General features: G+C 34.3%; 1 protein-coding gene across 1 annotated transcript in view; it reads left to right on the top strand.

Annotated features, from left to right (window-relative positions):
• The window catches only part of AGPS (alkylglycerone phosphate synthase), a 140,990-nt gene that overhangs the window by 57,433 nt on the left and 70,530 nt on the right, over positions 1-13,027 (top strand). The window contains exon 9 of the mRNA XM_046658916.1: positions 10,842-10,967. Within this exon, the coding sequence (XP_046514872.1) occupies positions 10,842-10,967 (126 nt within the window). The remainder of the gene's footprint in view (positions 1-10,841; positions 10,968-13,027) is intronic.

Here is a 13,027-nt window from a genome sequence, read left to right on the forward strand (position 1 = left end):
CTAGTAGACTATAAAATAGTTTCTACAGCTGTTTTGATCCCTGTTCAGGTTCTTCCTCATTAAACTTCTGTATCCTTCAGTTTCTTCAGCTGAGGTAACAGCTAAAAGTGTCCTGTTTTTTCCTTCTAGAAATTTTAAAATGACACAAATATAGTAGTTGGGTAGCACAGACTTTAATATCTTTAACTTGTAGATTACATTGATTTTTAACATGTGTAAAATTTAAGGGAGGTCACTAACATGTCAATTATGGACTTTGGGAATTTGTTTCTAGATTTATTAAATCTATAGCTGCTTTATTTTATTAGCCGATAGTCTGAGGACATGTAACATGTTTTTCCCCTTAGGGATTCGTTCCCCTAAGCCTCAGTTTCCTTGTCTATACAATAGAGAGAGTAATTGCTACTTTGTAAGGTTTTTGTTAGGATGAAATAATAATGTAAAGTACCTAGAATTTTTATTCATTCCACTAATTTTTATTGAGTGCTACCTACTTCATTCAAACACAGCTGACTTTAAATATTCCTTCTATATGCCAGAACTCCCAAATTTATACCATCTCAGACATCTTTCCTGAACGCTAGACTTGTATATCCAGTTGCCTAGTTGATGCCTCCACTTCATATCTAATAGGCATTTCAAACTCAACATTTTAAAAATTGAATTTTCGTTTTCCCTCCACAATTTGCTTATTCTGTAGCCTTCTTATTCTCAGTTTAGGAAATTCAGTTCTTTGGGCAACTTGGGCCAAAATCCTTGAAGTCATTCATTTTTGTTTTGTTTTATAATAATTTCCATTGAGGTGTAATTATTATACAATAAATTACACTCATTTCAAATATACAACTTGATAAATTTTGACATATGAATACACTCATGAAACTATCACCACAATCAAGATAATAAACACATGTACCAACCCCAAAGGTTTCCTCTTGCCTGTTTATAATCAGTCCTCTTCACACTAACCTTACTCTGCCCCTGGCAATCACTGATCTACTTTCTGTCACTGTAGATTTGTTTAAATGTCCTACAGTTTTATTAAAATCAAATCATGTACTCTTTTTTTGGAGGAATGAGAGTATGACTTCTTTCACTAGGCATAATTGTTTTGAAATTCATGCATGTTGTTGCATGTATCAATAGTTTATTTCTTTTTATGGCTCAGCAATGTTCCATTGTATAGATATACCACTGTTTATCCTTTACTTGTTGAACACTTCGATTATTTCCAGTTTGGGGTTATTACAGATAAAGCTGCTGTGAACATTCATGTGCAAGTCTTTGCGTGGACATGTACTTTCATTTCTCTTGGGTAAATATCTGGAAATGAAATGGCTAAATCATGTGGTAGATATTTAATTACCTTTTTGGGAAAACTACCAAACATTTTCCCAGAGTGATTGCATCATTTTATATTCCCACTAGCGCTATATAAGAGTTCTAGTTTCTCTCTGTCTTTGTCAATACTTGTTATTATTAGCCTTCTAAATTTTAGTCATTCTAGTAGGTGTGTTATGGTATCTCATTATGGTTTTAATGTGCATTTCTCTGATGACTAGTGATGCTGAACATCTTTTCAAGTGCTCTTTGCCATCCGTATATCTCCTTTAGTGAAGTGTCTGTTCACTGTTCATTGTTGGTCCAATTTTTAAATTGGGTTGTTTGTTTTCTTTTTGAGTTTTGAGAATTCTTTATATGTTCTAGATATAAGTTCTTTTTCAGATATGCTTTGCAAATGTTTTTTCTCGGTCCATGGCTTGTCTTTTCATTCTCTTAACAGAGTCTTGAAGAGTAGATGTTTTTAATTTTGATGAAGTTCAATGTACTTAATTTTTTACTTTATATATGTTGGTTCTGCTGTCGTATGTAGAAATATTTGCTTAACTTGAGGTTACAAAAAATTTCTCGCATTTGTTTCGCTTTTAGTTTACATTCAAGTCTCTGAGTTTTGAAAATTTTTGAGTTAATTGTTGTGTATGGTGTGAGGAATGGATTGAAGTTCATTTTTTTTGCATATGGATATCCAGCACCATTTGTTGAAAAGACTGTCTTTTCTTCACTGAATTGACTTTTCACAATCATAAAAAAAGTGTTGCCCATATATGTGTGCATCTAGTTCTGGACTCTATTTTGTTCCGTTGATCTATTGTATATCTTTATGCCAGTACCACACTGTTTGGATTATTGTAGCTTTGTCATAAATCTTTTTCAAAGTTTTTTTGCTATTCCAGGTTCTTTGCATTTCCATATGAAGTTTATAGTCATCTTCTCAATTTATGTAAAAAAAAAATTTCTTGGGATTTTGATTGGGATTGCATCAACTCTCTACATCAATTTGGGGAGAACTGACATCTTAACAATATTGATTCTTCTGACCCATGAACATTGTATATCTCTCGTATTTTTAGGTCTGTAATTTCTCTTAGCAGTGTCTTAATAGTTTTAGTGTACAAATATTTCATATTTTTATCAGATTTATCCCTAAGTATTATGTATTTTTGGTGCTATAGTAAATGGTATTTAAAAGTTTTTTCAATTTCTGAGTATTCTTTATTGATTTTTGTATATAGATCTTAATCTAGTAAGCTTGCTAAATTCACTAATTAATTCTAAAAGTTTTCTTGTAGTTCCCATTAGAATTTCTACATGTATGATCATGTCCTTTGTGAATAAAGACAGTTTTACTTCTTCCTTTCCAATATGTGTGCCTTTATTTCTTTTTCTCACCTGATTAGAACCTCTAATACAGTGTTGAAAAGAGGAGAAAGTGGACATCCTTGTCTTGTTTCTGATTTAAGAGAGATGCACTCAGTCCTTTAAGATGTTAAATATTAAGTATGATGTTATCTATAGTTTTTTTTTTCTTTGTAGATGCCCCTTATCAAGTTGAGAAAGTTTCTTCTATCTTGGTTGGCAGAGAGTTTTTATTAGGAATGGATTTTGGATTTCGTCAAAAGGTTTTTTTGTCTTAAGGTGCAAGTTGAGGTAATTTATGTCAGGCCTTTTCTTCTTTTCTAATATAGGTTTTCAGCACTATAAATTTTCCCCAACTACTGCTTTAGTGGTATCCCACAAATTTGATATGTCTGTTTATTTTCATTCATTTCAAGATATTTTCTGCTTTCCTGTTGATTTTTTTCTTTGACCCATGGGTCCTTACAAGTTATTTAGTTTCTAATGATTGGGGGATTTTCCCAGACATCTTTCTGTTATTGATTTCTATGTTAATTCCGTTCAGAAAACATACTTTATATGACTTGAATCCTTTCAAATTAATTGATACTTGTTTTATGGCCCACGATAGGGTCTATCTTGTAAGCATTCCGTGTACACTTGAGAAGAATGTGTCTTCTACTGTTGGTTGGAGTAGTCTATAAATGTCTGTTAAGTCAAAATTAATTTATAGCGTTGTTCAGACCTTCTATGTTTTTTCTATTTTCTGTTTACTTGTTCTATCAATTATCAAGGGGGGAATTAAAACATCCAACTAACATTGTAGATCTGTCTACTTTTTCTTGCAGTTCTATCAGTTTTTACTTCATATGTTTTAAAGCTCTGTTATTAGGGGAATGCTTAGGATTGTTATATTTTCTTGATTAATGAGCCATTTTGTCATTATGAAATGACCTTCTTTCTTCCTGATAATATTTTTGCTCTGAAATCTACTTCATCTGATAGTAAAATAGCCATTCCAGTTTTCTTTTGACTATTGTTAGCATGATATATTTTTTTCCTTTTTTCCTTTTTTTACTTTCAACCAATTTATGTCTTTATATTTAAAGTGCTTTTCTTGTAGACAGCATAAAATTTGGTCTTTTCCTTTTTGTCTAAACTGACAATCTCTACCTTTATTGGCGTATTTAGACCTTTTGCCTTCAGTGTGGTTTATTGATGTGGTTCAGTTTAAGACTGTCATCTTGCTGTTTGTTTTCTATATTTCCCATCTGTTTTTGTCCTTTTCCACATTTATTGCCTTTTTTTGGATTGAATATTTTTTATGATACCGTTTAATCTCCTTTGTTTCTTTATTAGCTATAATTTTTTTAAAGATTTTATTTTTCCTTTTTCTCCCCCAAAATCCCCAGTACATAGCTGTATATTTTTAGTTGAGGGTCCTTCTAGTTGTGGCATGTGGGATGCTGCCTCAGCATGGTTTGATGAGTGGTGCCATGTCCGTGCCCAGGATCTGAACTGGTGAAACCCTGGGCTTCTGAAGTAGAGCACATGAACTTAACCACTCGGCCACGGGGCCAGCCCATTGTTTTGTTATTTTAAGGGTTGTTTTAGGGTTTATAGTATACATATTTAACTTAAAATAGTCTAACTTCAAGTGATAATATAACACTTCAGAGTTTAGTATAAGAACCTTATAGTATTATATTTCCCTCTCCTCTTGTCTCCTTTGTGCTATTATTGTCATACATTCTACTTTTATGTATGTTGTAAAGCCTACAGAATATTGTTATTATTTCTGTTGAGACAGTCAGTTATCTTTTAAAAACATTTAAACAATAAGAAAACATCTTACCTATTTGCCCATGTAGTTACCTGCTCTGGTGCCATTAATTCCATCTGATGTTATTTTCCTTCTGCTTAAAGGACTTCTTTTAACATATCTTTAGTGTGGGTCTGCTGTTGATGAATTCTTTCTGCTTTTGTTTGTTTGAAAATGTCTTTACTTCATCTGTTTTTTTTTAATACTTTATTTTTTTAGAGCAGTTTTAGGTTTACAACAAAATTAAGAGGGAGTACAGAGATGTCCCAGATGCCCCTTGCCCCCACACATGCATAGCTTCCCTGCCCCCTTATCAACATCACTCACCAGAATGGTAGATTTTTTTTTTTACCAAAAATAAACCTGCATTGACACATCATAATTACTCAAAGTCCATAGTTTATCTTAGGGGTCAGTCTTGGTGTTGTACATTCTATGGGTTTGGACAAATGTATAATGGCATATATCCATCATTGTAATATCATACAGAGTAATTTTGCTCCTCTGAAAGTCCTCTGTGCCCTGCCTGTTCATCTCTCTTCTCCCCACCCCTGGCAACCACTGATCTTTTTATTGTCTCCATAGTTTTGCCTTTTCTAGAATTTGATATAGTTGGAATCATAGGTTATGTAGCCTTTTCAGATTGGCTTCTTTCATTTAGTAATATGCATTTAAGGGGACTTGATTTCATTTCATGGCTTGATAGCTCATTTCTCTGAATAATTTTCCATTGTTTGGATGTACCATAGTTTATCTATCCATTTACCTATTGAAGGACATCTTGATTACTTCCAGGTTTTGGCAGTAAGGCTGCTATAAACATGTGTGTGCAGGTTTTTATGTGGACATAAGTTTTCAACTCCTTTGAGTAAATACCAAGGTGCACGATTGCTGGATTATATGGTAAGAGTGTGTTTAGTTTCATAAGAAACCGCCAAACTGTCTTCCAAACTGGCTGTACCATTTTGCATTCCCACCAACATTGTATGAGAGTTCCTGTTGCTCTACCTCCTCACCAGCATTTGGTGTTATCAGTGATGTGGCGTTTGGCCATTCTAATAGGCGTGTAATGGTATCTTCTTTTAAGTCACATTTCCCTTATGATATATAATGTAGATCATCTTTTCATGATTATTTGCTGTCTTTGGTGAAGTGTCTGTTAAGGTCTTGGCCTATTTTTTAATTGGGTTGTTTGTTTTATATTGTTGGGTTTTAAGAGTTCTTTATGTATTTTGGGTAATAGTCCTTTATCAGATGTGTGTTTTGCAGATATTTTCTCCCGGCCTGTGGTTTGTCTTCTAATTCTCTTCATATTATCTTTCACATAGCAGAAGTTTTTAATTTTAATGTAGTTCAATTTATCAATTATTTCTTTCACAGATCGTGTCTTTGGTATTGCATCTAAAAAGGCATCAGTATACTCAAGGTCATCTAGGTTTTCTCCTATGTTATGTTTTAGGAGTTTTATAGTTTGTGTTTTACGTTTAGGTCTATGATCCATTTTGAGTTAATTTCTGTGATGGATGTAAGGTTTGTGTCTGGATTCTTTTTTTTTTGCATGTGGATGTCCAATTGTTCCAGCGCCATCTGTTGAAGAAACTATCCTTGCTCCATTGTATTGCCTTTGCTCCTTTGTCTAAGATAGTTGAGTATATTTATGGGGATCTATTTCTGGGCTTTCTCTTCTGTTCCATTGATCTATTTGTCTATTCTTTCTCCAGTACCACACTGTTTGATTATTTTAGCTTTGTAGTAAGTCTTGAAGTTGGGTAGCGTCCGTCCAATTCCTGGCTCAGTATTGTGTTTGGCTATCCTCGGTCTTTGCCTCTCCTTATAAACTTTAGAATCAGTTTGTCTCTGTCCATAAAATAACTTGCTGGGATTTTGATTGGGATTGCATTAAATCTATAGCTCAGTTTGGGAAGAACTGACATCTTGACAATATTCAGTGTTCCACAAACATACACTATCTTGCTATTTATTTAGTTCTTCTTTGATTTCATTCATCAGAGTTTTGTAGTTTTCCTCATATAGATCTTGTGTGTAATCTTTGTTAGCGTTTATACCTAAGTGTTTAATTTTTTGGGGTGCTAATATATTATGTTTTTAATTTCAAATTCCACTTTATCATTGTTGGTATATGGAAAAGCAATTGACCTTCGTATATTAACCATGTGTCCTGTAACCTTGCTAGAATTGCTTATTAATTTGAGGTTACATTTTTGTTTTTTAAAGATGTTTTAACTGAGTATAGAATTATATATTGACAGTGTCATTTTGTTTTATTCAGTGATATAAAGATATTGCTCCAGTGTCCTCTCATTTCATTGTTTCTGAGGAGAAATGTGTTGTTACCCTTATCTTTATTCCTGTGTACATAATTTTCTTCTTATCACTGGTTGAGCAATTTGATTATTATGGACCTTGGTGTTGTTTCTTATGTTGGGAATTTGTTGAGCTTCTTTGGTTTTTGGGTTTATAGTTTTCATCAAATTTGGAAAATTTTGGCCGTTACTCCTTCAAATATCTGCCCCCTTCCCCTACCTGACCCTTAGGGACTCTCTTTACTTACGTATTAGACTACTTGAAGTTTTACAGCTCACTTTGCTCTTTTCACTTTTTTCTTTTAGTTTTTGTTGCTATGTCTTGCAGTTTACTAATCTTTTATTTTCCTATGTGTATTCTGCTCTTAATCCCATCAAGCATATTTTATCTCGGACGTTGTCTTTTTCATTTCTATATGTTTGAGTCCTTTTATATCTTCTAGGTCTCTACTTAACTTTTTGAACATATGGAATACAGTTACAGTAACTGTTTTGGCACCCTGGTCAGCTAATTCTAACATCTGTGTTAGTTCCGGGTTAGTTTTATTTATTCACCTCATAATGATTATTTTACTCAGTATGTGTTGTATTTTCCTCCTTCTTTGTATGGTTGGTAATTTTTTATTAGACGCCAACTGTTGTCAATATTATCTTGTTGGGTCTTGGTGTTTTTCAATTCTGTCAATATTCTTGAGCTTTTTTCTGGGATGCAGTTATTTGGAAACAATTTGATCCTTTAGTTCTCGTGGGTTTGGAGCAGTGCTCAGTCTGAGGCTAATCATTTCCCATTACTGAGCAGTGACCTTCCTGGGTTTTCTACCTCATGCTCTGTGAAGGAAGAGTTTCCACAGCCGGGCTGGTGGGATCAGGTACTATTTCTGGCCCTCTGTGAGTGCTGTGAGGCGCTGTTCTCCGATCTCTTTGGAGCACTTTTTCCTCTGGTCCTGGGTAGTTTCCTTACTTGTATGTGCTTTTCAGTACTCTGCCGACTACTGGAGGGGGACCTTTACCGTTCTCCGGGCTCTCTCTGTGCTACTGTCTCCCCTTCAGTGCTTTCTCTTGTGAGTTCTAGACCTTGGTTTCCCACACCTCTAACCCCGTCTCCTCAACTCACAGTGTTTGCCGAGTTCTGCCTGGATTCTCTTCCCTGCGCTGCAGCCTGGAGCAGTAAGCTAGGGGCAGTCATAGCGCTCACGTCCTTTGTTTGCTTTCTTTTAGGGGTCACTGTTCTTTGTTACCTCATGTCCAGTGTTTGGAAAACTTTAGCTTGCTAAGATTTTTCTGTTTTTTGTCCTTTTCAGGTGGGAGAGTAAATTTAGTCCCTTTTACTTCAACTTGGGTAGAGTTGGACATCCCTGCTCTACTTTGTATTTTTTCCATTACATTTCTCTTCTAATTGTTCTGTATTAATTTAACTATGTTTCTTGTTAATTTCATTTCCCTTCTCTGACTCTGTAATACAAGCTCAACAATTTAGGATTTGTTTTGTTTAGTGATGTATCCGAAGCATAGTACATAGTAGTCAGTAAATATTTGTTGTTTCCATATTGAATGAGGACACAGAAGTAAGATAAAGTTCTTATTGCCATTGAGCTTCATGGCGTATAGATGGAGTAGAGAGACTGTTTTATTTTATTAAAAAAAATATTTGGTTAAGTATGGAGTAAATCTATAGACCTTTCTCAATAGATTTTTCTTAGCAGTTAATGGTGTTAACAAATACATAGAATTTTAAAAGGGGAAGCTGCTGAATTTATATGATCATAGATACCATTTATTAAGTACATACTGTATGCCAAGAGTCATTTCTTACTGAATTAGCATACTATAGTATGCACATTTTCTAGCAAGGGTAAATGACAAGTCTCAAGCTCACCTTCTTAACCATTACATTGGGGCTGGCCTGGTGGTGCAGCGGTTAAGTGCGCACGTTCCACTTCAGTGGCCCAGGGTTTGCTGGTTTGGATCCTGGGTGCGTACATAGCACCGCTTGTCAAGCCATGTTGTGGTAGGCGTCCCACATATAAAGTAGAGGAAGATGGGACGGATGTTAGCTCAGGGCCAGTCTTCCTCAGCAAAAAGAGGAGGATTGTCAGCAGATGTTACCTCAGGGCTGATATTCCTCAAAAAAAAAAGAAACCATTACATTTACCTCACTTACCTAGTAGGAAGTGAGTTAGATTTTCACAAAGAGGTAGATTTATATTGGTTTGCTAGGTAGAGCTCCCTGAGCATAGGGACTGTTTTGTTTTTTTGTGTGTCCTTATTTTCATTGCTTTACATAATTTTAGGCTCATAGGAGCTACTAGTAATTGGAGAAGGTAATGAAGTAACCTAGCAGACATAAGAGGCAAATTAATTGTATATCTCATATTGGATATACTTATAGAAATAGTTTAAACGTGTATTTAATGGTTTGATTCTATATAGGTAATGTGGAGATTTCATCATGAGAATATCTGAAAACTCCCTGTTCAGTGCCTAGCACATTTAAGTTCTCCATGAATAGCTTTTCTTTTTCTTCTCCTAATTTTAGAATAATTAAGTAACAGTAACCTTTTGAGAGTAAATAATATGAATATAGATTGTTTGGGAGTTAAGGAAGAAATATAAAATAGTGTTCTGATAATCTTCATTTTAACCTGTTCAGTCATGTGTGTAAGCTACTTATTTTGAGGTGGCTATTAACCTTTTAAAATTAAATAAATGTATTGAATATTTAGAAAAAAACATATTATGTAACAATTGATATATTTTTAAATCTTGTTTTCCTAGCAACAAAATTAGAAAAGAGAAATAGTTTGCATTGCTTGTATGTGAAAGCTAACAAATTATGTTTAACCTAATAGGCTCTCAAATTTTGGATTACAGCTTTTACACCATACTTAGATACGTGCATACAAACATAGCTACATATTCTACATCTTTGTCTGGCTTACTTGAAAAATAGAAGCAATTGCTTAACTGGATGACTATCAAGATGGTCAACACAGATTGATGGGCTTGAGTGCTGTAGACAGTGGGTATGCAGATGGTTGTGTCTGTACCGTTTGACATGAGATGGCTGAATCTTTAAAATGATTTCAGTGGGATGGCTTTGGTGTTGTTGTAGTAAAGGGCATCCATTCAACCTCAGGTGCTGTGCAGATGGTAAAGCCAAGCTAATATAGAAAAATGAGAAACAAGTGACTATTTAATGTACAGGAATGCATGATCTGCGTAACAAATAAATGACGGTATTGCATGCAGGAAACCTAGCCAGATGGCTGTACATTAAAACACATGACTCCTTGAGAGAATTAAGTACAGGCAATTTGCTTGGATTTTCTGCAGGCTTGCTGCATATTATATTAGGGTAGAGAGAACAAGAGATTAAGTGCTTTATTTATTGAAAGTGTTTAGGTGAAGTTGGCAGTTATTTAAGCATAATCTGATCTCCATAAGTATTTAAATTGTCTATTTGTGGGGAAAAAAAAAGTAGGGAGGGTAGTTCACTTTTAAAATAAAAGGATGTAGGGGGCTGGCCCCGTGGCCGAGTGGTTAGGTTCGCGCGCTTTGCTGCAGGCGGCCCAGTGTTTCGTTGGTTCGAATCCTGGGCGCGGACATGGCACTGCTCATCAGACCACGCTGAGGCAGCGTCCCACATGCCACAACTAGAAGGATCCATAACGAAGAATACACAACTATGTACCGGGGGGCTTTGGGGAGAAAAAGGAAAAAATAAAATCTTAAAAAAAAAAAAAATAAAAAAAATAAAAGGATGTAAGGAGTAAGGTTGGCTAGTGAACCTCTGGAAAATAAACTGTCTTTTGGCCCATACTTTTCAGTTTTACAAGATTCTCCACTAGGCAAAAGCTTAAAAATATTTTTGGATAAAAGTATTTCTTTTTCAATGTGGGTTTTAATAGTCCAAATTCCAGTGACATATGGAAATTTTGAAGTGGGAAGAGTTAATGTATTGAATGCTGTGTGAAATGGGACCATTTTCACTAGTAAAATACCACATTTTTGTTTTTCAGCTTAAAGAAAGTGGTTATTGTACAGGTCATGAACCGGATTCCCTGGAATTCAGCACTGTGGGAGGATGGGTATCTACTCGGGCATCAGGCATGAAGAAGAATATCTATGGCAATATTGAGGACCTGGTAAATTTTTTTCTAGTTATTATATAATAATTCATTAGTATATTAAGATTATTATAAAGTGATTAAAGCCTTTAAAAATTGAGTTGGATGGTAGAGTCCCCCAAAAGTATACCTCTTTTTGATTATAGTCATGTTGGCTATGTATAATAGAAGCAGTTAAAGGACAGCTGTGGTCATTACTTAAGGATGCTCCTTTTCAAGTGACTGATTTTTAAGCTTGGTAGATATTTCATAGTATCTAACTTATAGAATATATACATATTATTTTATATGCCTCATGGCACCTTGGTCTTCAACTCTTTCAAGATTTTAGTCCATTTATTTAGGTGATTTTCTCATTGCCATTCTTTTGCCTAAGAAGATTTTATATTTATTTTTCTGAAAAAAACTTTTTTGTATAGAATTAAAAAGCCCAATTGACAATGTTCTAGTAAGTGGCACTATGACCTGTGATATTTTATGTGCACACCATTTTGTTTTATCTGATCTGGTGCCAGTGCTCTGGGAGTTAGTGTAATAATAGTGTAACTATGAACATCCTGGTTAGGAATTAGGTATCATTTGTAGCTTTTCCATTGATTGGTTGTATGATCTTGTGCAAATTAGTTCACTTTCTAAGCTTCAGTTTCCTACTCTGTAAAATAGAATAATGATAATTGATGTATAGAATTATTATACGAAGTAAAGGACATAAAATGAAAACTCTTAGCAGAGTCCCTTGCGTGTAGTAGGTGCTTCATAAATGTTAGTTCCCTTATCATCAATATTTTGGTAACAATTTAAAAGAAGTTTAATTTATGAGACTATTAAAATGATGTTCCTAACATTATTCCTAGAGCTTTGTGTTTCAAATGTGAAGTTTCAACATTTTCATCAATATCTTTGCTGCTAGAAATATCAAATCTTTAATGAAATAGTCTGGTCCTTTATAGGTAACACCCAGCAATTTAAGACTTTAAGTGTCTGTATTATAAACACTTTAAAAATGTTTACATTATCCTGTTTATTTTTTTTTATTGAGGATATTTTAGAAATCACACTTTTTTTGCATTAAAATACAAATTCATGGGGCCAGCCCCATGGCCGAGTGGTTAAGTTTGCGTGCTCTGCTTTTTGGTGGCCCAGGGTTTCACCGGTTTGAATCCTGGGCGTGGACATGGCACTGCTCATCAAGCTATGCTGAGGCAGCGTCCCACGTGCCATAACTAGAAGGACCCACAACTAAAAAGACACAACTTTCTACTGGGGGGCTTTGGGAGAAAAAGGAAAAATAAAATCTTTGGGGAAAAAAAAAACAAATTCAGTTTCAGAGGAGAGAATTTGATCCTTTTGCTGTTGGATTGTTAAGAGCCTATCAGAGTTAAGCAAATATTTGATATATTGGTACATTTAGTACTGCTAAAGCATGTAATTTATTTGAATCCTTTTTTGGAGATATTTAAAGGCCACAAATTATAAGCATACATCCTAATGTACTTATTTGCATTAGTAATTACCGTAGACATTTTATTTTTAACTTAAATTTTTTTGTACTATATGATTTCCACTGAAACTGTCTTAATTTACGTTAATTGCTTTTATGAAAACTTTATTAGATTTCTTTATGTGGCTACAGATGGAACTCATGAAAAAAATTAAACTTTTTGAGTGTGTTAAATGTTTCTCTAATTAATATTGGCACATACTTCTTTGAAGTACAATAAGTGATGATACTAATACCCATTTAACTGTTTGGAAAAAGCTGAAGATAGTTCGTTAGTATAAATTTTTAAGATTATAATCTGAAAATTGAGAAGTCTCAGTGCTTTCTATGTACAGTGGGATAAACTTTTCATCTTAAATTCTGATCTCTACTTGTTTTCAAGTAAGGAATTCTAATTATAGTCCAATTCAAATTTGTTTTTTAATATCTTCACTAAAGGATTTCCTGAGCATTTCTGATTAAATGATTATGATTTCTTATGCTGATACTATAGAGCTGAAGCTTTTGGACATTAGCAATAATCCATTGCTTCTATGAAAGGTGCCTTGGTAGACTTTTCAGTTATGAAGCACTATGC

Source organism: Equus quagga, chromosome 4, assembly GCF_021613505.1.
Source record: "Equus quagga isolate Etosha38 chromosome 4, UCLA_HA_Equagga_1.0, whole genome shotgun sequence".
In the NCBI taxonomy this organism is placed as follows: Eukaryota; Metazoa; Chordata; class Mammalia; order Perissodactyla; family Equidae; genus Equus; species Equus quagga.